Raw genomic sequence first — 27,831 nt, 5'->3', positions numbered from 1 at the left:
TTACCAACTAACCTCCAGTTCTGCGTTCGTGTTCTGCGATCTGATTGGCCACTGATGTTTCTGGTCATGTGACATCTGCGCCAATCGTGTGACGTCTGTTTCTATCACTGGTTAAGCTTAGGCACTCTTTCGAAGTTGGTTAAGGTTACAGTTTGTCTTAGAGCAGGGCGATAGAACACCAGCCCTGATTCCAAACTCTAACCTTAACCAACTTCGAAAGAGTCGCCTAAGCTTAACCAGTGATAAACTAGGCGTTAGGTAGTTTGCAGGCTGTTCGAGGCGGAAATAGGCGCAGAAACAGGCGCACATGTCACATGACCAAAACATCAGTGGCCAATCAGATCGCAGAACGCAAACGTGGAACTGGAGGTTAGTTGGTAAAAGTATAGACGCCTCCGGAGTTTGTTGTAGACGCCTCCCGAGCAACTTGCAATGGGCCTGGTCTACAAGATACACTACACGACCAAGGTACCCATGTACATACTTCCCAAAGGTCAGTGAATACCACGATCACAACACCAGAGGGAGCTCCACAAATCATGTTAAACCCAGATTCGGCTCAAACAAGGGACTAAACATGTTTCGCAATTATGCCACATCAATGTGGAACGCCCTACCCAAAGCTGTAAAGGAATGTGAATCACTACCCACTTTCAAAAACACTCTCAAAGAACACCTACGGGAGACTGCAATTTGAAACTGGCCCCTACAAATGTCCTAACCCAGTTGTACAGTAAATGACCAAGTATGGCTTTGTCAGTATTCCAATGTACAGTGTCCCCCACCCACCCCCTACCCAACACCCCCCACCTCCAATGTACAGTCCCCCCCACCCACCCAACCCCACCCCACCTACCCAACCTCCTCCAATGTACAGTTTCTACGTCAAATGTATATACACTCTTTTCTGGACACTTTTTGTATCACAAACAGTACTGTATTTGCAAATCTGGTATGTCATAAATGTATAGATGTAGCAGTACTGTCTATCTGTGTAACTGACCGCCAAGGGTAAAGATGCCTATCATCTTTATTGTCAGTAAGCTTTAATTTACATTGGTCTAGATGATCGACTTCTCTTTATTAGCTCAGAATACTGAGCTTTCTATTTAAGAAAAGAATATTTCAGAGCCGCTTGTGCATTTTCATTTCGTGTCCACATGGGGGCAGAGCTCGTCTTTCCTATAGTATAAAGGTCACAGCATCCTGTGTGTGACCAAGGCAGGAAGTAACTCAGAGACAACGATGGAGCAGACAGCGAATTATGTAGAATATAAGGACCTTACTTCAGTAAATAACACCCCTTGGTAAAGCGGAATAAGGTACGTCGAACACTAAAATGTATTATTGTTATTATTATTATTACTGTTGTTGAAGAGGTCTATATTTATGTGTGGTAAACATGTAAAGTGGTGCACTCACTGATTAGGTTCTAATCAAAGGCACCTGCTGCCGAACAAGTAACGTTACTATTTATCATTATTTTTCCTTAAATGCCTTTTATTATGGAAGACGAGTTCACCCTCAATAATATCATTAAATTCAAATGTTTGTTTGAACACGTTAGGTGCTTTGTTGTGAACAATATTGAACTGTGAACAATATAACTAATTGTATATGTTTGTGTTTTTGACTGTCACAGTTTTCACGGTGCAAACGGTGCAAACGGAGCAAACGATGCAACCGTCACAACATGTACAACTACGGTGCAACGACAACTACCAAAGAAAGGCGACAGTGATGCTATGCTGAAATGCAAAATAAAAATAAAAAATAAATAAAAGCACCTGTATGAAACATAACCGCATCTTTATTTCACCACCAAGCCGGGGGGCAGTTACAATCTGTATGTCGTGTGTGTCATATATGTTATGATTAATTGAAATGGGGGACCCTGATGTAAACAAGACGAAAGTCTTTCTCTGGTCTGCATCCCCTTAACAATTGTATGTATTGAGCTGTACTGTACTGTACCCATTCTGCAATCTGTTAATACAATTTTCAATCAATCAATTGTTCATGCCTTTATGGTGGCATAATTAACTTGGTGACACCACTCTTCTTTCGCCACAAGAGGGCGCAACTGGACCTAGAAAATGATTCTCTCTCTCTCTATTGACTCTTTACAATCAAATCAAATAAAACATGATTTTATTAACAGATTGCAGAATGGGTACAGTTCAGTACATACAATAGACCTATCTCAAACCCTGCCCCTTTTCTTGATCCTCCAATCACAGCTGACACACGACATACAGATAGACAGTACTGCTACATCTATACATTTATGACATACCAGATGTGCAAATACAGTACTGTTTGTGATACAGTACATCAAATACAATACGATGCCGCATCACCGTTTAAATATATCCGACAAAACCAAACCAAATGGCTTTCGGGTAAATGACCCATCATCTAAAAATGCATGTTGCTGTTTCGGAACAGAACCATAACATTTGGGCTTCAGGCTTCTTACACACGCATCCAGTGACGTCACTACTAGAGGCGGGACTCGATCTGTCTTCTGGCCAATAGGAGCGCGCTTCCAGAGGAGGAGACAATCGCCTTTCCTCCCCATGTCCGCTCCTAGTGAGCTCCGGTAGTCCCGTCTGTTAGCAATCCATTCATCTCGGACCTCTCTCTCTCTAGGCGACACCCTGCTTCGGTTTGTTTACGTTCAGATAGATCGGCCTCTCTCTACACACAGTAACTCGCGCTTTGGGGAGGGGCGGGGGAGAGGCGACGCACGTTTTGGAAGCAGTGCGTGTTTTTCCCGGGACATTATTATTGTATGCCCCAGGATCTGTTCCTGCGCTGCAGGGTGGCTGCTGTCATCATCATCACGGTACAATGATCGAGCGACCAGAGATCGCGGTTCCGGGCATCGCTGTAAGTGTCGTTCTGGACCATAATAATAACATAGCAACCAGTCCATTCACTGCATGCAGTAGTACAGTAGTACAGTAGTCTGGTGTTTACTGCAGCAGGCGAAATGAATACATGTCCTCTTTGCAAGTCATGTTGACGTCGTTGTGTGTGTGTGGGATCCATCTGCGCAGTGACGGAGAATATGTGAGAATAAGTGCAGTTATATGATTGTTTTGGGGCTTTTGACTGTAACCGAATCATGGCCATAATAATAACAAAGCAGCAGATCATACGGCAGTGTTGTTCCTGCAGGCCCTTTGCTCCCATTCTGAGCATCCTCCTGGTTCGCCTGGGCAGTCTCTCTCTCTCTCTGCCTTTGTTCACGTCTAGTAGTTAGTCTATCTTGTCATTTTCGTTTTATAGTCGTTAGCAGCACACGATTCAGATGTGTTTTAGTTATGCATTGTCTCAGGCCTACGGGATGAACTGTTGTATTATGCTAGTAGTGTGCGATCGACCAACACACAGCACAGCAGGACACTATTTCACATGACTTCGGCAGATGTGGCCTCTTGATCAGTGGATCCGGCAGGGACCGACCGATCAAGTTGATTACCAGTCAGTGCCAATCAATGACAGCTGGGGACGGAAGTGGTCAGCTGGGGTCTGAAAGAGAGAGAGAGAGAGAGGGTGGGGGGGGGGGGTGGGGGGGGGGGGGTGGACATGCATAATAATGTGCCCCTGGAGAGATGGAGAAAGAGACATTGCTTGTGTGCCAAAAACAATATCAAGGCAATATGCCGACTCCAAGGAATCAATGTATAAGTTACGTTTATTTTCTTACAATATTTATTTACATTCTTGATTGCAGACGACCCCATCCCACACACACACACACACACATGCCTGATGGAACCAGATTCATACAAGAATGTAGGCCAATTAAAATGTGTATATTAATTCAGTGGTTGATTATTGATCTAAGTGTGTAGGAATGCTGTGTGTTTTGAATGAAATTCAAAGACCCATATGCTGCTGAATGCATTATGTGGTGAGAGTAGGCTGAAAAATGAGAGAGAGAGAGAGGAATGCAGATGATGTCACAGTCCGTCAGTGAGCTATTCTCAGCAGTGGTTCTGTTGGGGGTTGAGGGGGATGGAGTGTAGTCATATGGACTGATTAGCCTGTCTCTCTCTCTCTCTCTCTCTCTCTCTCTCGCCCTCCCTGTCTCTCTCTCTCTCTTGCTGTGTAACACACACAAATACACTTACTGGTATATGTAAGCATTAGCATAATTGTGACATCACACTCACTGTCACACAACTCTACAACCTCTCGTCCATTCCTCTCTCTGTTTTGGTCTTTCTCATATCCCCCCCGGACCCCCCTCTTTTTCTGCCCACACACACACACACACACACACACATAAACACAAACTACACTATGCATTGCACTGCACACATTCACTCGCTGACTCACACTCGTACACACAACACTACCCAACCCCCCCCTACACACACACTCTCCCCAACCCCCCCTACACACACATACACGCTCTGCCTCCTTCCCTCTGTCTCTTATTATTATAATTATTATTATGTGGTCTGTGATGGTAGCAGCCATGATGCACAACAGTGGAAAGATAGTGTACAAGATGAAGAGTGTTCGGTAGGCTAGGCTTCTCTCAAATGGAAATGAACCCTGAAATCAATATGTCTTGGCCGGTATAGGCTATAATATCTGCTATTATTGTCCTTGAATGAGACGAAAGAAAGTGTATTGATGGGATTCTGGGCCCAGGAAACTTCATTAACGATGAAGAGACAGAAGCCTTTCTTTATTTCTTCCAGTTTCGTCTGATACAGAGTACCGCTCCGCTGCGCTCCCTTACTCTTATTGAACGGTACAGTTTAGACTTAGATCATCAGTTTGATTGAACAGTATAGAGTAGACTTAGATCATCAGTTTGATTGAACAGTATAGAGTAGACTTAGATCATGAGTTTGATTTAACATTACTATAGACTTAGACCATCAGTTTGATTGAACAGTATAGAGTAGACTTAGATCATCAGTTTGATTGAACATTACTATAGACTTAGACCATCAGTTTGATTGAACAGTATAGACTTAGACCTTGATACTAAATCCTATCTATCATGATATGCAATTTACGCCTAAGGCAACTAATCAAATTTCAATTACGACGGACTTTGGCTTCCCGTGATTAAGAAAAGATGATTGAGATGAAGCTATTATTGTGCTGCATGCCGTCTTGCTCTCATTTAGTTTAGGCTATGTATTAAAGAGAACTCCCTCTCTCCCTCCCTCACATTCTCTCCATCTCTCTTTCACCCACTCTCCTTCGTGACGGGACACCTGTGCTTCAAGATGACGGTCGTCAATAATTTGATGCCTCTTTACATCTGAGGGGGGGCGGGGGGCGTTATGTAACACAGACAGTGCTCGGGAGGTAGAGCAGTCGTCTGGTTCCCGGTTCGATTCCCGCTCCTCCCGGGCAGCGTGTCGAAGTGTGACCCCTAATTGCTCCCAATGTGCAGGTCGGCACCTTGCATGGTCGCCTCCGCCGTCGGTGTGTGAATCTGTGAGTGAATGGGTAAAAATGTGAGGAACAAATTGTAAAGCGCTTTGGATAAAAGCTGCTATGTGAATGCAGCCATTTACCATTTACAGACAGAGGTACACACTCAAACCCACCCACTAGCTCGAGTGTCGAGTTTACATTTAAATTACGATTAGGCTGCCCATGATCGAGAAATCAAGATGATCGAGATAAAAGGCTTATTAATGTGCTGCGTGCCGTGTTGTAAACGCAGAGCACCCTTCCTTCACAGCGGTGCGTCTCCCCTCCCCCGAAGCCCAAGCGGTAGTTCCAGGTGGTGTTTGTTGAGAGGGAGGAGCCACGGTGTGTTTCTGCAGTTATTTTGCAAAGTCTTTGGTAACTTGTAGAAGATGACAGAAAGGCAGCATTTGATCGAGAAGTAACGTAAAACGAATTCAGTAATCGTCGATGTGATGTTCTCAAATCAGTGAGTAGTCGTGTTTAACACATTGGGTGCCACGCCCTCTTCTGGGAAGTGTATAGGCCGTGCCACCCATTAACCCCATGTAAGCGCTCACCTTGTTTGTAGAGCTAAGCATATATTTTATATTATAGCTATGGATCTATCTAATAACGCTGTCGATTGTCAGTGGGTTTCTTCCAGTCAACGTGCAAAAAAAGGATTATTTTTTCATCTATACATTTCCGTTTTATACCGTGGTGAATATGAGTATAGTTGTAGAGTGATCCTGTGTAATCCCAGGGAACTCCGTCAAACAGCCCTTTAGTGAAATCCATTTATCACGTTGCCATTTTTCGCCTGATTATCGAATCATCCTGAAATCAACGCTAGATTATCGGTATTATGTTTCCTCGTGCATGCACGAAAGGGGACGGGTGAAAACCGGCCCGCCGTGCGTCTATCGCAGCCAACGGCGCACACACAGGCTGTAATCGCGGCAAAAAAAATATTCGTATCAACGCAAGATTGGTAGTAATATATAGTCTTTACCTTGTCTCTGATGTAATGCAAAAAGAATAATCCAATTATCTGATCGCCATTCCAAATACTGGTTGCGGTAGTCTGTCCCACGTTATCCAGCATTGCACATGAACGGGCGGGCGGATGAACTCGTCGAGGCAACCGTGATGACCGCTTCTCTTGCTGGAGTGTTTATAACCCGCCCCCACGCCCCAGCTCGGCCGAGAAAACAAACCACATAGTTTCAAATGGAGTGCAATAGCGGCCGCAAGGCATTATGGGCGGTATTGACCGATCTCAGACACATTCAGTACAGCATGCATAAGGTGCCTCGATTATGAATGGCAATAGTGAATAAAAGGAAAAACGAGACAAAAATGTAGATCTACGTTTCCACAGAAACGTATATCTACGTGAACGGCAAACAAAGTGTTAATAATCGTGATTATGAGGCGGCTGGGTGGCGCAGCGGACTAAGCGCTCGTCACCTACGCGAGAGACACTGGTATCGAATCCGACTGTCGGCGTTGCCTCCGGCTTGGCCGGCCGTCATACTGGCTCAATTGGCAGAGTCAGCGGGAGGGAAGCCGGTGGGTGGTAATCTGGTAGTTGTAAACAGCGACTCCTACAGGTCAGTCAGGGCGCCTGCACAGCGAGGAAGGGAGATGGTGAGGGTAGTGTGAGCCTCCCACACGTTACACCTCACCAATGAGAGTCCGCACTGGCAGGTGAAAAGAAGTGGCTGGCTGACTCCGCATGTATCGGAGGGGACATGTGATGGTATCTATCAACCCTCCCTAGACCGACCAGTGGGGGGCACATGCGAGCAACGACCAGGAGAGGGGGGAATTGGCATGACGACTAAATTGGAATGGGAGAAAAACACAGAAAAATCAGGAGGAGAAAAGGTGGATACAAAAATGTATTGTGATTATGATTTTTTGCCTAACCTCTGCCCTGGAAGGAAACATCTTTTACCAAATAGGAACACCCGCTACCAAATGAGTTAGAAAGTGCGGTTCTAATGTTGAATTGGATGTATACGAGTATATCACGATTCACGAATAACCATGTGTACACAGTGAATAAGCGAGGCTGCACAGACGGTGTGAAGTTAAATTATTACACTTTTTTTTCAACTTGTGCAACTCTCTTACAGAGTAAAGGTATCTGCGGTTAATCTGCTTCTTGTTTGGGCAGAGATGTTTGACAATGGAACGCAGTGGAACGTCGTCCAACTCTCTGCGTAGGAGTAGTATGGGTGGGATATTGAAATGATGGAAAATGCTTCAAGGCCGACTATGCCTGCGGTCGTAATCAACAAACTGCATACATACAGAACAAGTTATTGATTCTGAATAGATGTCTATGCCTCACCATCTCTCTCCCTCTCTGCCTCTGCGGATGTCCAGTACCCATTATATCCATCGCTTGTTGTTAATGCAAGTGGCATTTCTGTCAATCCCATGCTAGGGGATGGGGAGTGGGGTTACTGTCCTTAATGGTAACTTGTAGTATGTCACTGGCAAACTGTGTGTGTGTGTGTGTGTGTGTGTGTGTGTGTGTGTGTGTGTGTGTGTGTGTGTGTGTGTGTGTGTGTGTGGGGTGGGGGTGTGTGTGGGTGTGTGTGTGTGCGGGTATGTGCTCATAGCATTACTCCTGGATTTATATAGTATTGCACATAGACAGTATTCATAGGATAAGAACTTTATTCATTCCTGGGGAAATTCCTCAGGAAATAGGGTAATTTCAATGTATAAACAGAACAATACCGAAAGGCATTTCTCTCTTTATACAATTTGACACAGGGTAGATTCACTGTAGTGTGTGCACGACATACACTGTTCTCCAGCCACGCCCTGAAACATTCACACGTACAGAGCTGCCCAGTACAGCCCCAGTCTGACACTGTCGGCCACCCAGTACAGCCCCAGTCTGACACTGTCGGCCACCCAGTACAACCCCAGTCTGACACTGTTCCACTGTGAAGTTGGGGGTGAAGTGCGCCTTGCTCAAGGGCTATGGGCGGGGAGAGCGTTACTCCTTCACCCCCCCCCCCCAGCACGCTGACAATGACACTGATTTTCTTTCTGGTACAGTATGGGGATTGAACCGGTACCCTTCCAGTAACAAGCCTGCCTTTATGCCCATACTGAGGCCGATATCGAGTACCGATCTGATATTTAATACTAAATACTAATAATAATATTGTAATAAAAGTGTCATAATTTATGAGAATGTATATATATTACTCTGTTTCAATGGGAAAGACTGAAGGGGCCAAAATAACATTTCAAAATAGCACAAGCGGTCAGTGTTGGACAGCGTTTGCTTGACTTCAAACAATGCACGCTGAATCAAGTCCATTCGGATGAGACGGCTGAGAACATTCTTCTTCTTCAACCAGGCCCTACACACGGGGACAGCGCTTCATGACAAAACGTGGTAATGGATCGGACCACCTGTAGCCTCTACCGATCCATCAAATCTCCCTCGTGCCGACGCAGATACTAGGTATGGGATCGGTGTAGGGCTGGGCGATATGACGATATTATATAAATATCGGGTACAGTTCATTAACGATACACTTTTTCAACGTATCGTGGATATCGTGATGTTTTGCCCAAGAGGATTGTGTCGCGTCAATCTGTCCACACGTTACTCGTTCATATCTCAGCCCGTGCTGAGATATGCCCATTCCGCGGTCTGTTAATAAAGTTTTCAATCAGACAGATGTATGGAAAGGCTTTTATTATAACATTCGTTGTAGTAAAATCATTATGCCTCATTTAGTCATCCTGTTTAGCACTGGTCTCCAGACTCCTACTCGACGGCCGCGGGGAGCTAACGTTAGTAGCCTTGTTGACGTTGTTCAGCCACAGGACATTCAGGAAGTAAAAAGCTAGGAGCTTGCCGATTGGTGCTAAGAACAGCAGGGCGGGTGCAAGCGCTGTGACGTAATTGGCAGACTCGACTGTCAATCAAAATTATATGTTTCCGTCAGAATGAATGAGTGAAGACTTTGTTAAAGGGTTGCAGAATGGGTACAATACAGTACAGGAGGATGAAGACCAGAAAAAGACTTTCGACTTTTTTACATAAGGGTCCTCCATTTTCAATTCATCAAAACATTTAGAGACATACATATATACAGTAGTTTCATTAAAATGCTATTGATTGATTGATTGATTGATTGATTGATTGATTTAAAACTTTATTAACATATTGCAGAATGGGTACAGTACAGCTCAATACATACAATTGTTAAGGGGATGCAGACCAGAGAAAGACTTTAGTCTTGTTTACATCAGGGTCCCCCATTTTCAATTCATCATATTTCATATCTAAATCATATAATATCTCATTGCTAAATATATGCAATATATAATCTAATAATCTAAATCTAATATATAATATAAAAATGCTAAATGCATGGGTATTTTATTTTGTCTTTAATGTTAGCTTGCAAAATCAAATACTGTCTTGGTAAGCCTCATAATGAATTGTTTGGGGTAAAAAAGAAAAACATCGTGATGTGTATCGTGTATCGCCGAAAGGTCAGAAAATATCGTGATATCATATTTAGGCCATATCGCCCAGCCCTAGATCGGTGTGTTGCTGAAGAATAGAGGTACAGATATGAAAACGGTTCGTTGCTCTTAACTGTGGTCGGACCAAAACATCCATTTCCGAAACTTAACACAAATTGACACAGTTTCTCACGGACTGCAGGTGTTTTGACAGCAGTATGCACTAGGGATGCACCGATATGAAAATTTGCCACCGATACCGATACCGATTGTTCAACTAACACAATCGGCCGATACCGATATTTGTGGCAAAAAAATAATATTTGTAATTATTTTTTTCTTTTCTTTTTTTCTTTTTTTTTTAATGAAACTACTGTATATTTGTATGTGTATGTTTGTATTTGTAGGCCTCTTTACTTACTTAAAAAAAGGAAACATCAAGAAATATGTTTATGGTATTAATTCCACCATGCCATGTAGCACTATCCCTCTCCCAGTATGGTCTGGCGGCCTGCAGCTGGATACTATTGTCTCAACCAGAGCTCTCAACCAATGCAATAGAACAATTTTGATTGACAGTCGATTCGGCCAATTACGTCACACCGCTAGCACCCACCTCCTGCTGTTCTTACCACCAATCGGCAAGCGTTTATTCATTTTCTACTTCCGGGCATGCCGCCATTGATCTGCTTGCGAGAACCACAACAAGCTTACCGTAGCTAATACGTTAGCTGCCCGCCGACCAGCGCTCCACAGGATGACCAAATGAGACATAATGATTTTACTGCAACGAATATATATAAAATATATTTAATAATAAAACAAAGCCTTTCTATACATTTGTCTGATTGAAAACTTTATTAACAGATTGCAGAATGGATTGGGTACAACTCTCAGGGCTCTATGAGCATCGGAAGGAACTGAGCTAGTAGTTCGGGTAAATACTATGCTTATGTTATTGAACGTGTAACACTAACGATATAACGTTAATGTCACAAAACGAATGTTTGTGTAATTTTAACAGCAGATACTTTCTTAAATGCCATCTTCCCGAGAGAGGGGTGTTGACGGGGAGCTGTGATGGGTTCGCTTGGTTGTGTTATTAGCATTGAACAGCTAACCGAAAGCTAGCGTTAACTAACGTTAAAGGTTTAGCCATAACGTTACCTTGGCTAAAGTTGGGGCTATTCATAATCCAGCAATAATGGCTGCAGACCTGCAAGCAAAGTACAGCAAGTTGGCAAAGGAGTATTCCAACGTAAATCACATTTTCACCAGTAACTTTAGTCTTTCCATCTCCCGGTAGCTCATGCTAGCTAACCTAGCTCATGTTAGCGTCGTCACTGAGCGACCACCTCGCATACACAATTAATGACACTGTCATGCGTCCTAGGCGACCCCACCCCCTCTGTCCTGTCCTGTCCTCTCCTCTCTTCTCTCCCCCTCCTCTCCTCTTCCCCTCTCCTCTCTTTTCTCCCCTCTCCTCTCTTCTCTCCCCTCTCCTCTCTTCTCTCCCCCCTCCTCTCTCCTCTCCCCCTCTCCTCTCCTCTTCCCATCTCCTCTCATCTTCCCCCCTCCTTTCCTCTCCTCTCCTCTTCCCCTTTCCTCTCCTCTTCCTCCGCTCCTCCCCCCTCCTCTCCTCTCCTCGCCTCTCCTCCTCTCTCCTCTTCCCCTCTCATCTCCTCTCCTTTCCTCTCCTATCCTCCTCTTCTCCTCTCCTCTTCTCTCCTCTTCCCCTCTCGTCTTCTCCTCTTCCTCTCCTCTTCCCATTATCCTTTTCTCCTCTCCTCCCCTCCTTTCCTCTTCTCTTCCCATTTCCTCTTCTCTTCCCCTCTCCTCTTCTCTCCTCTTCTCTCTCCTCTTCACTTCCTCTCTTCTCTCCTCTCTCCCCCCCTTCTCATCTCTTCCCCTCTCCTCTCCTCTTCTCTCCCCCTCCTCCTCTCCTCTCGTTTCCTCTCCTTTCCTCTCCTCTTCCCCTCTCCTCCTCTTCCCCACTCCCCCTCTCCTCTCCCCCCATCTTTCCTCTCCTATCCCCTTCTCCTCTCCTATCATCTCCCCTCTCCTATCCACTCCTCCTCTCCTCTCCTCTTCCCCTCTCCTTCTCTCCCCTCTCCTATCCACTCCTCTTATCCTCTCCTCTTCCCCTCTCCTTCTCTCCCCCTCTCCTCTCCACTCCTCTTCACTCCTCTCCTCTCCTCCTCTCCTCCGCTGTGTGTAACGCTGCAGTTTTCCATTTGTCTCACGCTTGACAGAGCCTGAGAGCGTGGCCCAGGCCAGGGCACACAGGCCAATAGACATCAATTGTGTTTGACTCACGTAGCGTGCATGACATCGCACAGCAACCATGGAGGGTGATCTGACAGCAGACAGACAGATGGACTGACAGAGAGAGAGAGAGAGAGAGAGAGAGAGAGAGAGAGCAGCTAGGGAAAGTCTTGGTCTGAGATCCACTATCTCCATGACGACACGACCTACACGAGGGAGATGATTGACAGGTATATGTTTGTTTGTTTAGCCAGGATTTCTTTCTGTGTTCGTGTCCAGGAGTATCTCCAGATATATTAACGTATCTTGCAGAATTATCTTTGGTTATCTGTGTTTGCATTCCTCTTTTAAGTTGATCTTCTGCAAGAAAAAGGATCTTGATTTTTTATTTTATTTTTATCCACTTTTTCTCCTTATTTTAATTTTTATTTATATCCCAATTTCGCCTCGCCAATTCTCCCTTCAATTCTCCCCTCTCCTGTCTCGAACGTTGCTAGACTATGCCTCCCACTGGTCGGCTGCAGTGAGGACCAAGCCTTGCATCACGTGTCCCCTCCGGTACACGAGGAGGCAGCTGTCGCATCTTTTCACCTGAACAGTGCAATCTCTCAGTGGCGAGGAGTAACGCGTGGGAGGCTCACGCTGCCCCCGATACTTCCTGATTCTGCTCGACAGGCGCACCAACCGACCTGTAGGAGTCGCTGTCCACAACGTGCAATCCCCACCCACCGGCTTTCCCACCCCAAACACTGCCAATTGTGTTAGTATGAACGACCGGCCAAGCCGGTAGCAACGCAGAGAGCTGGGCTCGATACCAGCATCTCCTGCGTTAGTGGTGAGCGCCTTGCCCACTGTGCCACTCAGCTGCCCAAAGGATCTTGATTTCAAGAAGGAAAAGAAAATGACATTCATTTGACATTTGACTGTTTGCCTGTTTTTCCGTTCTGTTTTGTTTACTTGTTGGTTGGCTTTCTTGGCGTCGCCCCGGTACCTTTTAGATTGTTGACTGTGTCGTAGGGATGAACATATCTAATATCTATATTTATCATTTCTACCTGTGTTATCGTATTGTGGGATGTTTTGATAACCGGGAATCACAATACAGAAATCTACTATCCAAATTCACGATTAAAAGCAGAATATACAGTAACTATCAGACTTCTCACAAAATGATTTCTGAAGTTGAGTAGTAGTTGAGAGCGTTGAATTTTTTTTTATATTGATCTTTTTCCCCCTCCTTTTTCCTCCGATTTTCTCCCATCCCAATGTTAGTCGTTATGCCAATTCCCAATCCCCTTCCTGGTCGCTGCGCACTTACCCCCCACAGTCGGTCTGGGAGAGTGGAGGCTATCACGTGCTTCCTCCGACACACGTCTAGCCAATCAACCGCTTCTTTTCACCTGGCAGTGCGGACTCTCACTGAGACGTGTGGAAGGATCACACTACCCCCCTTAGATCCTATCCGCGCTGAGCAGGCGCCCCGACCGAACTGTAGGAGTCGCTGTTTACAACGACCCGGACCCACCCCGCCAGCTTTCCCACCCTCTAATACAGCCAATTGTATTAGTGTGAAGGGCCAGCCAAGCTGGTGACAACGCCGGAGCTGTGAGCTGGATTCGAACAGGCGAATCCAGCGTCTCCGGTGTTGGTGACTAACGCAATCTCCGCTATGCCACCTGACCGCCCTGAAAATCACTAATTTTGATACTGTCATCACACTGCCCATTACCCTTCTATATGATGAGCATTGATTGGATTAGCCTATCCAACAGAATTTGCCATACTTAAAGGTAGAATGTGTAATGCTATCAAAATTGTATTAAACATTTATTTATACTCAAAGGACAATTGAGGTCACCCTCATTTTCAATGTCGTTGAGACTTACAGACATTTCAATGCATAAATTATTTATAATATAATAATAACAACTCTATCTATAATTTATAGCACCCTTCACACATGGACCGCAGCCCAAAGTGCCCCACAGCAAGTAGCACAAAATGAACATAGGCATAAAATCAGCATACAGTGAGTCGACATGCTTCCGTTCTCTTTCGATGGAGCCTCCCGATGGAGTGACCTGTGACCTTTGGCCCGTCATAGCCTCGGTGGAGAGGACGCAGCGGGGGGACCGCTTGGGGGTATCGGTTAAAGATAGGACGGGGGGACAGAGACCTCATCCCCAAAAAAAGAAAAAAAATGGGTATCCTGGACCAATATGGAATTACTGGGGGAAATATTCTTCCCTCTAACCCCTTTGGTGAGGGGATCAAGCTATTTTCCAGGAATGTGGGCTTTGCTCGGAATAAGTGTTTGGGGGTGGGGGGTGCTTTCTGTGAATGGAGAGAGTAGTTGTATGTATGCATAAATGGGGATGCAGTGACTACTTTAAGATAGTGACATACCAGTGTTAACACTATTTTGTGATTATTTTCGGTTCGCCTGGTCAACCTTTATAAAAATGCTTGTAAAACCTCAACCCTGTATTTGTACAATGAAGTGATGTACATCTTTCTTTCTTTCTCTCTGTTAGAGTAAGGCTGTCCCCGAAGCCTGTTTTTGGGATTCGAACTTCGTCAGGGTTTTTCGAACGGACGTTCGAACCTTCGTTTGTAATTCAAAAAATATATATAAATTTAAAAAAAAAATCTACATTTTTCTTAAATTTTCTTTTTTTTATAAATATCCTCAAACTAAATCCTCAATTTGAATAAAGTGATTAATCTGATTAAATGAGTATTTTCTTTTATTAAATCAACTTTCTTCTAATGAATATAACTCATCAGTTTTAATACTATAATATTAGTGTAGCCTAATCTTTATCGGCAACTGTGAAGAAAAACCCCATTGGTTTAAACAGAATGAATAGACACATAAAAATAATATTTTTTTAAATGTAAAATTCGAATGTTGACTTAGAATTCGAATGCCAACGTAACGAACGAAGGTTCGAACGTTTGGGTTCAGCCCTACTTCACAGTGTCTCCTCTCTGTTAGTCTTCAGAGTGTCTCCTCTCTGTTAGTCTTCAGAGTGTCTCCTCTCTGTTAGTCTTCAGAGTGTCTCCTCTCTGTTAGTCTTCAGAGTGTCTCCTCTCTGTTAGTCTTCAGAGTGTCTCCTCTGTTAGTCTTCACAGTGTCTCCTCTCTGTTAGTCTTCAGAGTGTCTCCTCTCTGTTAGTCTTCAGAGTGTCTCCTCTCACCTCGTCTCCCCCACGCTCTCCCATCCTGTATTTACACCACCTGCATTTCAAAGGGGCCCCGTCCCGTCAGAAGAAATCCTAATTGCCGGTTGGCAGAGAGCTGTTTGTTCGCCCGTGATGACAGTGAGGGAACACTCCTGCCTGCTGCTGTGCTCTGCTGCATGCGTGTTGTTGGCAGCTAAATTGTTATTGTGGTGTATCTGGTTTGATGCTGTTGAAATGTCTTAACATTCTGTCTCTTGAGGTGTGTGTCTGTGTACTTTGTATGTCCTCATTATCCAGTATTTAGATACGGTAGGGCTGGGGGGGGGGGGGGGGGGGGTGGAAATGGTCAAAATAGCATATCACAATATTTGTCTATTTGACAGTATATAATAGTATTTCACAGTATCTAGTTACAAATTACAATGTAATATGATTTCGTTTTTTTTTATGTCTTTATCCTGTAATACAGTTGTCATGGTGACGTTTCGTTCAAAATAGCCTGTATTGTTTTCCTTTTTCTTTAAATAATACTGCAAGGAAAACATTTTTGATTAACTTAAAAAACATACAGTATTTTTAGTATTTTTATACAGTATATATATTGTGGATGACAGCATAGTAGAAAGAAACCCATACCTTTGCATGGATCCATGCTTGTATTAGTTGTATACCTTCCCGCTAATAGAGATGTTTTGGAACAGGCAGGAAAATAAGATAAGATATTCCTTTATTGATCCCCTTGGGAAAATTCAGGCAGCATGGGGGAGGGGGGCAGGGAGGTACAGGTAGTAGAAGACATACAGGTCACAGAATTATAGTACAGTGGAGAAGTAAATGTACTGTATTAGGGCTGGGCGATTCTTGCAAAAATGTGAATCATGATTTTTTTCCAGATTGCATAGGTCTATGAATCGAGATCGCGATTTTTTTTTCGATTAATTGCCCAGCCCTATACTGTATATAGAATAAAAAGGCAGTGTAAACAATATAACAATATAATTAACTCTGGACATGCGCATATGGGCAACAAGGTGCAAGATGAGGGTATGTATGCCCTCTTGGTTATATTTGCCCTACAATACAATTTATAGTTACAATATATAATCTAATAATCTAAATATATCGAATATATAATCTAAAAATAGCGCCACTATAGACCTATAGCCATCCCTGTGCCAGAGTAACTAAGTGTGTGTGTGTGTGCGTGTGCATGTGTGTGTCTTGCTCCAGCAGAGGAATCTGGAGGGCTATGTGGGCTTCGCCAACCTCCCCAACCAAGTCTACAGGAAGTCCGTCAAGAGGGGCTTCGAGTTCACTCTAATGGTCGTCGGTGAGTCCTAAAGCATCTAACGTTACTTGTGTGTGTGTGTGTGTGTGTGTGTGTGTGTGTGTGTGTGTGTGTGTGTGTGTGTGTGTGTGTGTGTGTGTGTGTGTGTGTGTGTGTGTGTGTGTGTGTGTGTGTGTGTGTGTGTGTGTGTGTGTGTGTGTGTGTGTGTGTGTGTGTGTGTGTGTGTGTGTGTGTTCAGGTCGGGAGAGTACATGGGTGTTTGTGTGGTGATACCTGGCTCTGTGTGTGTGTGTTGTTGTGACATGAGTGATTGTGTATGGGAGCGAGAGAGTGCTGAGCCTTCTGAGTATGTGTGTGGTGCACGCCTGTCCAAATGCTTGTGTCCACTTGTCTGTCAGTTTGTGTTCTCATGCTTGTGTGCAGGTGTATTTTAAAGGCAGTTTAGTGGAAGGTAAAGCATGTCTGGCATTCAGACCCCCCCCCCCCCCCCCCCCCCACACACCTTTTCCTTTGTAGTTTGGTGCGTACAGTAAACGTCCTAGATGTGTTAACTACTTAAGCATCAGGGGGGAAATGGGGCTAGTTTGGCATAAAACGCCTGACGATTGCATACCCAAAGTCATTTGTGATTTATTGTACTTTATACTTATAGCACATGCATGAGTCTGGTCTCTTTTTGAAAGGAAACTTTACTTGTTGCCAGATGCCTGTTTTTATTTGTTCCAGCTGAGAGGTAGGCGCTGGAAAACATAACGGTTCCATAGCCTGAAGAGGTTAAGAAGAGGTGTGCTGCTGACATGAGTTTAGCCCAAAACCTATTCAGAGGACGACGGATTTTGAGTATTGGCATGAACAGAAGTGCCCACTTCGATCCAGTACGTTTACTGAACAACACAGCCTTTAAAGGTAGAACCTGCAACCTGCCGTCAAACAGCGACCTCTAGGCAAAGGAGCCCTTTAAGTATTGTACTTTGTTTACATTTCTTTGTGTCTGTTGGAAGTTTAGTAACTCCAGACCTCTCCTGTTAGCAAAGCCTGAGGTCTGGCCAGCAACAGCAACCCCTCCCCCTATCCCCACTCAACTTCAACCCACACGTCCCACCAAAACAACAAATGTAAACAAAGTTTTAATACCAAGCGGGGCTCTTGTGCCTAGCGGTCGCTGTTTGACAGAATTGCAGATTCTACCTTTAAACACTAGTCTCGTCTCGTGCCACTGGACAACCAGATCATATTCATTAGCGACTAAAATATACACAATTTTCAGACATAACATACTCGGGGTTCGCACAATGTCATTGAAGTGCTTAAAGGATCTGGAATTCCTTGAAAACAGCCCATTTTTAACAAGGTGCTTAAAAAGTTCTTGAAATTCATATCGACCATTCGCCATTGAATGTTTTGTTCATCCATGATAAAATTGTTCTGAATCAAGAAATCGTTTTTTTTGTTCTGTTTTAATTAAATCTGACGAGTCTGTCTCGCGCGCTCCAACTGCTTTTCCTCATTTCTTTGCGTGTCATGCTCTAGCTTGCTCTAGTTGGCAAGCAGGCCAAGAACATGCTTAAAAAAACAGCATTTAAAAGTTAATTGTATCCTTCGAGTGTCATCCTTGAAAATGAAAAATAGTGATTGGAAAAGTACTTAAAAGTCCTTGAATTTCATTTTGCAATGTCTGTGGGAACACTATGTGTGGTTCTTGGTATTGGAACAGACCTGATTCTAGTCTGGTATTGGTTTGATATCCAATAATGTCAGTGTTTGCATCAGTGCAGCCTGGACTAGTTTGTCCTGTTTGTAGGCCAGATCCTGGAGCCAACAAAGATGCTGCGTCCGTTTGGTTTTCTTCGGATGTATATAATGAGTAAAGTGAAGGAGTCAGCCAGGCCACAGGATGTAGGATGTAGGATGTAGGATGTAGGATGTAGGATGTAGGATGAATGAACCTGGTTGTAAGTGTGGAGAATGAGATTAGAGAGAGGGAGGAGGACAGAGGACGCATGCACGCACACACACACACACACACACACACACACACGCACACACACACATACACATACACAGAGACATACACATACACATACACAGAGACATACACATACACATACACACACATACACAGATACATGCCCATACATATTCAGATAACCACCAGCAGAGTCTCTCTCTCTCTCTCTCTCTCTCTCTCTCTCTCTCTCTCTCTCCGTCTCTCTCTCTCTCTCTCTCTCTCTCTCTCTCTCCGTCTCTCACAGACACACACATGCACACACACACACACACACACCACTAAAATGCACACGGCAGCAGCAGCGATGGCCGTGCCAGCGGTGAGATTGTATCGACACATTGAACCAAACACTTGCCTGAACGGATGGAACGATACGTCTATGAGTTTGTAATGTGTTGTGAGGAGTCGCAGGACACTGGCGGGCAGACTGACGGAAGGGTTACTGACAGACTGGTGAGGCAGGTCGATGAGCAGGGGAAGGCAGGTAGGAGCAGGCAAAGCAGGTACAAATAAAAAAAACTGAATAAAATAACGAATAAAAAGACACCGGGGAATGATTACACATGGGAAACACCTGAGGTAATTTGCACTGGCGCACACCTGGCACAGACGAGGCGCGCAGAACGTCAACACCTAGACAATGAAACGCGATACGTGGAACTATTGAACCCAGACGGGGAAACATTAGGGTGACACGCTGGGGTTGAAGTCACAGCTGTGAAATTGCTATGGATCATATTTCTAAAAAGTCCCATTTCGGTCTGTGTATGTCTTGTCAAGTGTACCAACTATGCAGCATGTTATACAAACGTATACACACGCAGACTGGGATATAAACACACACACACACAGCCAACTCATACTATCTCTGCCTGAGGGGGCTAGCTTCCTGTTCGGTAAACGGACACCGCAAAATAGTTTCCATGTGCCAGGGAGAGAGGGAGGGAGAGAGGGAGGGAGGGGGGGAGAGAGACTGGATGGACAGACGAAGAGAGAGAGAGGGAGAGAGGGAGGGAGAGGGAGAGAGACTGGATGGACAGATGGAGAGAGAGGGAGAGAGAGAGAAAGATGGAGAGAGAGAGAGTGACAGTCAGCAGGATTCAACTACTTCCTGTGTCGGCCCTCTTCACATTATGGGCCCCTCTGTCTCTCTCTCCGTCTTGGCTCCGGGCCCTGCATACCCCAGCTGAGCCGAGCTGAGCCGAGCTGAGCCAAGCTTCACACACAACTAATGTGAGGACAGCTCTCTTCACGACTCCACTCACACAGGATGAGATTTCACTGAGGTTTTATTTAGTCTTTTTTTATAGAAGGGATTCTAGAACTCTAGATGACTAGGAGCCCAGCAGTTCCGTCATCGTCAAAACATTGAGTTATCAGAATTCTAAACGCATGCGGTTGTGATTGCGACGGTTGTATTTTGCGCCGTTATTAAAACACCCAGTAGTTTTATACATTATAGGATCACGTGCTTGGTATGAAATCAACGTAAAAAGATTTGCTGTGAATTTTTTTTTGTTTTCTGCTGGGTTTTCTTGGCTGCTTTACAACAGTGGCTCATGAGCGCTTCATCTGACATTGTCTGGCTGCACGTTAGCCTAGCTTAGCACAATGAATGGAAGCGGACAGTGCCGGTTAGCCTTCGAGAGAGGCGTTAGTTGGACAATGCCTAGGCTAACCGGCACTGTCCGCTTCCATTCATTGTGCTAAGCTAGGCTAACGTGCAGCCAGATAGCTTTCTACTGAATGCACAGAGAGGAAACTGGTATCCATCTTCTTGTCTCTCTCTGGAGAAGACGGTATTAATTTCCCAAAATGTTGGCCTGTTCCTTTTAAATATCTCTACATTCCATAATGCATGATATAAGTGTTTTGGTCAGTAACATGGGTCTCCCTATTCCTCAGCTCTGCAGTAAACACAAAATGAATGTTCTGATATCCCTTCCCACTTTATCCAATCAGGAGTGAGAACCCTAAGATATTTCTTACTTATTCCAAGAAATCTTGCCACGCCAAATTTGCTGGCAGATAATTGTACTTGTTTCAAACACATCATTTGTTTTTATTTCTTATTCTTGTCGGTCCATTTTTGCAGTGTGGAGTTCTCTCTCCTGATTGGATAACGTGAGAACGGGATACCAGAACATGTTCTGTTTACTGCAGAGCGGAGGGTCTCCGAGACCCACGTTACTGACCAAAATCCCCTACATCAGTGATGGCTGTTGGAATGTAGAGATATTATTTTAACATGTAGACTACTTATTTGAACAAATACCACTTACAGCACCTTTAAGGGAATTGTAAAGACGTGTGTGCGTGTTGTAGCAGGTCAGTATGGATGCAATAGGAACTCCTCCGTCTCCCTAGAGGAGAGCTGTAGATTGACAGTTATTAATGGCAGCCAGCTGGCCTTCTGTTTAGACAGCGCGAAGGTCGTGTGCGTGTGGATACGCGTGTGTGCGCATGAATGCTTGTGCGTGTGTGAATGTGAAATCCAATGTGAATGGTTGTATGTGAATGGTTGTGTGTACTTGTGTGCGGATGCACTGGTGCATGCGTGAATGTGAGTGCGTGCGTGCACACACGCGTGAACATGTGCACGCGCATGTGTGTGAGTATTTGGGTCAAGAGTGAAAGCCAGTCATCTTTCCCGGTCGGAGATGTCGGGTTACAGGGAAGCTGCCGCCCGGTGGTTCCGCTGTCTGTCACTCACAAAGATGGAGCACCATGGAACCCACCGGAACACTGCCGGAATCTGGCGCTTCCCCGTTTCCTCTCCTCTCCTCTCCTCTCCTCTCCTCTCCTCTCCTCTCCTCTCCTCTCCTCTCCTCTCCTCTCCTCTCCTCTCCTCTCTTATCTTCTCCTCTCTTCTCTTCTCCTAGCCCATCTCTTCTCCTCATCTCCTCTCCTCTCTTCTTCTCCTCATAGCCCATCTCCTCTCTTCTCCTCTCTTCTCTTCTCCTCATAGACCCTCTCCTCTCTTCTCCTCCTCTCTTCTCATCATAGCCCATCTCCTCTGTTCTCTTCTCTTCTCATCTCCTCTGTTCTCCTCTATTTCATCTCTCCTCTTCTCCTCTCCTCATAGCCCATCTCCTCTTTTATCCTTTCTCCCCTGAGGGCCCCTTTCTTCTCCTCTCTCCTCTTGCCCTCTCCTTTCCTCTTCTCCTCACCTAGCCTCTCCCGTCTTCCCCTAGCGTCTCCTATCCCAGTCTCTCCTCTCCTCTCTCCTAGCTTCTCCTCTCCTAGCTTCTCTTCTCCTCTCCTAGCCTCCTCTCATCTCTTTATACCCTCCTAATTTTTCCCTTTTCTCCTGTTTGTCTCACTTTCTCTATATTTCTGTCTTTCCAATTCTCTCTCTCTCTCTCTCTCTCTCTCTCTCTCTCTCTCTCTCTCTCTCTCTCTCTCTCTCTCTCTCTCTCTCTCTCTCTCTCTCTCTCTCTCTCTCTCTCTCTCTCTCTCTCTCTCCCCCTCTCCATCTCTCTCTCTCTGAATTCCCTTCAGTCAGACGGGATAAAAAGCTTCTTCCTGTTCCATTGTCCAGCTGGCAGACTGTATAGAAACTTTGGAAAAGTTTTGAGAGATCCAGTGCCACTTTGCATAGCGGAGCAGAGATGGCTGCCGGATCAAGAAGGAACAAACGAGTGACGGCGGGAGGCCTCTGCCCATTCTACACACTGGCTTTATATATATCGGCCCATGAGGGCCGGCCTACAATAGTGAATGTCCCTAACTGACTGACTTGACTGACCGACTCCCCATTGTTGAAACACGCATGTCTGGCTTAACTAAACGAGCCTAGTCTTGTTTTCAAATCAAGACGCCAAACTAATGGTCTTAGTCTTAGGTTTTTTTTAAGCCCCGAAGCTAAATTCCACTGCGAAGCCACATTTAAACTCATTTACCAGATTGAGGCATAACTGATTCCTTCTCTCTATGGGGCCAAAGCCATCTCTCTTCAGAAGCATCAGCAGTGGAAGGTTCTCATTCGACGTCCAAAGTGCCAGCCGTCCAATGTGCCAGACGTCCAATGTGCCAGACGTCCAATGTGCCAGCCGTCCAATGTGCCAGCCGTCCAATGTGCCAGACGTCATCATGGTGCTTAACTCTCTACCCTCACTCAGTTTAGAAGAACTAGATGAAGTCTTTATTTGCCATGCAGATTAACACACACATGGGAGATGGGTGACACACAGGAACACACACACACATGCATTGAGTTGCCGATGAAATGTCTCTCTGCACTTGACCCATCCCGTCGTCCTTCCCCCCCAAGGGCAGCCGGGAGCAGACATGGGCTGCGGTGTGGGCCGCGCCGGGGACCAATCCACGTGCTCCTGTCCATCTTCGTCAGGGACACGACAGCGTTAGCGATCTGTTCTGCATGTTTTTCCATTGGGTTTATTTAATCCGCGGTGAAAACCCTTGCGAGCACTAGGGATGGGTACCGAATTCAGTACTTTTGAGGTACCGACCGAAACACGTCGGTACTACCGAGTATCGAATCAAGTGAGAAACCAAAAAAAATAAAAAATTATAATTTTTTTTTTTTACTTTTTATTTATTTATTTTTTTTACTTTTTTCTTTTCATGTCAACGTTCACACGCACAATATATGCTTACCTAGGATTTGACTTGATTCAACAACAAAGCAGTCGGAGCAATGACAAGCCGAAAACTGTCGAAATTGTAGTTATTTGAAGTTTGGATTTTTTTTTACGACTGAGGTAGGTAAATTAAATTTCTTGAGACTAAAGTACCGAAAAAAAGGTACCGTTGGGTACCGGTATCGATTCACAGGTACCGGTATCAGTTCAAATGTGAAAGGTACCCATCCCTAGCGAGCACGGGGAGAACATGCAAACTCCACACAGACAGGCCCGGGAGATACCCCACCTGGGTACCTGGCAACCTGGTCCACAAGTGGGAATCGAACCCAGGACCTTCTAGCTGTGAGGTGACAGTGTTAACCCTTACACCACGTGCCGCCTCTACTACTATAGGGAAGTGTAGTCCGACGTCACTTAAGTTTCCCACGCGGCCCACCCATATAGGGATTTATCATTGGGAAAATGTATTATCGGCTATTGTAATAGTTCTGCCTCATGAACATTGGCAAGCTTTCCATTTTTGCACAAAATGAGTTCCCTTCTATCACTAACAATATTGTTTAAGCATTTTTGGTTGAAATACAATTATACGTAATTATTTTATATAGTTTCATGTTGAGCTATAGATTGTGGATGAATACACACAGAAAGGTACACCATGCCAATGTTCATGCTTTATTTGTTTTAAACGAGACGAGTTAGAAATGTGTCCATTGGAAATACATTGCTATTTCAAGCGAGGTGGACCGCGCCGGAAACAACAATGACGTAACCACTACACCTCCCTATAGCCTGGTCATTTAAATCTCCTGATACCATGATCATCTCTCTCGATCAGTTTCCCTCTCTCTCGCTCTCTGCCTCAGTGTAGCCCTCTGTGAAGCAGGAAGCCAGACCATGCGGCATGCGCAGTGCTTTACCTCTGGCCTGACGACATGAACTCGCTTTCCCAAAGCAACCGTTGTGATCGGAGAATCGAGAAGGGTGGACAGGGCTTGAGATCAAGGTCAATTCCCCTTTTTATAAAAAGGTTCAGACAATCCGATAAAACTGTGGAGGACTATCCTTTTATGTAATGAAGCAGTAATGAGTTGAAGCGGTGCTCCGTGTCGGACGCTACTCGGATGCTACCTCTCTGGAGCGGCATTGTTATCTGTACCATCTCCTGAAGCGGATATCAGTAGCTGACTGATGCCATGTCCTCAGTCAGCTCATCAGACCTGAACAAGCCTGTAGCCCTGAGGGTGATCTTGAATCTAGCGGCTATGATTCTGTCACTGTCATATATCTCTCTCACTGTGTGTGTGTGTGTGTGTGTGTGTGTGTGTGTGTGTGTGTGTGTGTGTGTGTGTGTGTGTGTGTGTGTGTGTGTGTGTGTGTGTGTGTGTGTGTGTGTGTGTGTGTGTGTGTGTGTGTGTGTGTGTGTGTGTGTGTGTGTGTGTGTGTGTGTGTGTGTGTGTGTGTGTGTGTGTGTGTGTGTGTGTGTGTGTGTGTGTGTCGATAAGACGGTCTGACAGGCTTAAGAGTGACTGGATTCCCTACTGACCCCACGAAGCGCGTGCATGGCTTAGGTCTAGTTAATCCTCTAACACACGCACGCACGCACACACACACACACACACACACACACACACACACACACACACACACACACACTGCGTTTCATCTTCTCTGACCCCATCTTCTCTGAGAGGGACCCCGGTTAAGTCTCCCTGCTAGATCCTGATCTCCCTCACACTGACGGAGCGCCGAGGCCCAGCGGACGACACGACCCACCACTCCTCCCACCGTGTCAGGATCACCCAGCGGACCACACGACCCACCACCCCTCCGTGTCAGAATCACCCAGCGGACGACACGACCCACCCACGCCTCCGTGTCAGAATCACCCAGCGGACACACGACCCACCACTCCTCCGTGTCAGAATCACCCAGCGGACCACACGACCCACCACTCCTCCGTGTCAGAATCACCCAGCGGACGACACGACCCACCACTCCTCCGTGTCAGAATCACCCAGCGGACCACACGACCCACCACGCCTCCCACCGTGTCAGGATCATCCAGTGGATGAAAAACAGCTGGGAAAGTCGGACATGGTCGGAATCTTTTCCACCCTGTTCCCAACTTGAATATTGGTCACTTGAAGCTGCCGCTATCAGACGGAGCGGCGCGTTGGCAAAAGAGCCGTATCGGTGGTCAACAAGCAAGTAACATTTCCGCCAGGGGACGAATGGCGGCCATCTTTTGTTTGACCACGTTGTGCTGTTCAGCCACGGAGCAGGAACGCTCATCAGAACGTTGTGCTGTTCAGCCACGGAGCAGCACAGCTCATGAGAACGTTGTGCTGTTCAGCCACGGAGCAGCACAGCTCATCAGAACGTTGTGCTGTTCAGCCACGGAGCAGCACAGCTCATGAGAACGTTGTGCTGTTCAGCCACGGAGCAGCACAGCTCATCAGAACGTTGTGCTGTTCAGCCACGGAGCAGCACAGGCCTGTTAGGAAACCTATGACTCCCTGCCGCCTCAGGCCACAGCAGGAGCAGCAGCAGCTGTGTGTGTGTTTGTGTGTGTTTGTGTGTGTGCATGTTTGCACATGTTTACTTGTCCTGCCTCAAGGTAATATGCATCTCTCTCTCTCCCCGTTCTCCCTCTTTCTCTCTCTCTCCTGTGTGTGTGTGTGTGTGTGTTTGCACGTGCTGATTCCGTCAGTTGTTTAAAACTCAACAGTTCACAGTAGAGCAGTCTCTCTCTCTCTCTCTCCCTCCCTCTCCCTCCCTCTCTCTCTCTCTCTCTCTCTCTCTCTCTCTCTCTCTCTCTCTGCGTGTAACAACCTTAACGGAATAGTTCAAGTGTTTAAGAAGCCTGTCTTTAATCAGTTTTTTTTAGCTTGTTTACTTTGTGTTTATGCGTCAGCAAAGGAACTATTTGGCAGATTGCATGTGATTTGATGGTTATTGGTATAATATTCACTAAGAACTAGGGAGTGTAACGATTATGGATGTGCATATCGGTTATTTTGATAGCTATCCGCCATCGTTAACTAGGGGTGGGAATCGGCAGTTTCATCACGATACGATATTTGCCGATATCACAAAGTCTGCCACGATATACGATACGATTCAGGTGCCTGCGATCGATACGAGATGATATCATATGCCCATTTAACACAATCAGTAACATTTATATTATCGACTCTATCTGGCTGCATGTTGGCGTGTTCCTTTATAAGTCACGTGTGTTGCTGCCCTGAGACCGCACTGCCTGTTTTCAACATGAGTTCTTTCATCTCTCTTCTGAGGCTTGTAAAGATCCTGGATCTTCCTGCAGTCGTTCTATCTGGAGGCTGTAGTTCTATAGAATGACCCTGCTACTACTACTGACTCCCTATCTGTGTGTGTGTGTGTGTGTGTGTGTGTGTGTGTGTGTGTGTGTGTGTGTGTGTGTGTGTGTGTGTGTGTGTGTGTGTGTGTGTGTGTGTGTGTGTGTGTGTGTGTGTGTGTGTGTGTGTGTGTGTGTGTGTGTGTGTGTGTGTGTGTGTGTGTGTGTGTGTGTGTGTGTGTGTGTGTGTGTGTGTGTTGCAGATCTTTATCATAAGCAGGCAGGTGGCCTTTAACCTTCCTGCGGCCATCCCATCTGTGTTGAACCACCCAACCTGAACAATGGAGCTTATCTCTCCTCCACTCTGTCTCTGACACTACTACTACTACTACTACTATTATTCTCTCTCTCTCGCTCTCGATCTCGCTCTCTCTCTCTCTATCTCTCTTCCTCTCTCTCTCTCTCTCTCTTCCCCCCCCCCTCCCTCTAATTCTGCGCTCCGATACCATATGACGTAATTTATCAACAACACGTGCGGTATCCTCCTGCTGAGAGTCAGCATTATAAAACAAACGTGTTTTTAATCGACCGTGAATTAAAGTGTCAATGCTGTCTGTTTAACAGCAGATACTTTCTTAAATTCCATCGTCCCGACAGAGCGGTGTGACAGGGAGCTTGCTGGTGTTATTTAGCATTAGCTGAAGAGCTAGTTTTAGCTTAACGTTACCTTGGCTAAAATTGGGACTATTCATAATCCAGCAATAATGGCTGCATACCTGCAAGCAAAGTACAGCAAGTTGGCAAAGGAGTATTCCAAGGTAAATCACTTTTTCACCAGTAACGTTACATTCTTTCCATCTACCGTTAGCTCACGCTAACTGGCTAACCTAGCTCACGTTAACGTGGCTAACCTGTGTCGTCACTGATCGACAATTAATGACATGTTGCGGACAGCCATACCGGTGACAATGTTTAGTGCCAAAGGATAAAATTCTGAGGCGGAGTCTCAAAAGAGAATGTTGAATATTTATTGTCCATTAAAAATCACAACATACACATTACTGGCTCTGGCTACTAGCTAACTGAAAACGGAGCAGCCTGGATGCTGGATAGCAAGTGCAACAATGTATAACGTCCGTGCGGGACCAATGTACCAACAACCATTCCGTGGGTGAACTCATTGAGCATAGTTGTCAATTAATGATACTAAT

The 27,831-nt window shown here is 45.4% G+C and overlaps 1 protein-coding gene across 1 annotated transcript in view; it reads left to right on the top strand.

Moving 5' to 3' along the window:
* The first annotated feature begins 2,582 nt into the window (after positions 1-2,582).
* Positions 2,583-27,831, top strand: part of LOC311245306 (septin-7-like) — a 66,166-nt gene continuing 40,917 nt past the window's right edge. Inside the window, exons 1-4 of the mRNA XM_084335143.1 lie at positions 2,583-2,892; positions 16,626-16,725; positions 18,485-18,579; positions 25,018-25,398. Of these exons, the coding sequence (XP_084191269.1) occupies positions 2,854-2,892; positions 16,626-16,725; positions 18,485-18,579; positions 25,018-25,398 (615 nt within the window). The 5' untranslated portion in view covers positions 2,583-2,853. The remainder of the gene's footprint in view (positions 2,893-16,625; positions 16,726-18,484; positions 18,580-25,017; positions 25,399-27,831) is intronic.

The sequence above is a fragment of the Notolepis coatsorum genome, assembly GCF_963971535.1.
Source record: "Notolepis coatsorum genome assembly, chromosome: 18".
In the NCBI taxonomy this organism is placed as follows: domain Eukaryota; kingdom Metazoa; phylum Chordata; class Actinopteri; order Aulopiformes; family Paralepididae; genus Notolepis; species Notolepis coatsorum.
Note: the sequence above shows the minus strand (reverse complement) of the source record. Positions and strands in the feature narration are given on the sequence as shown.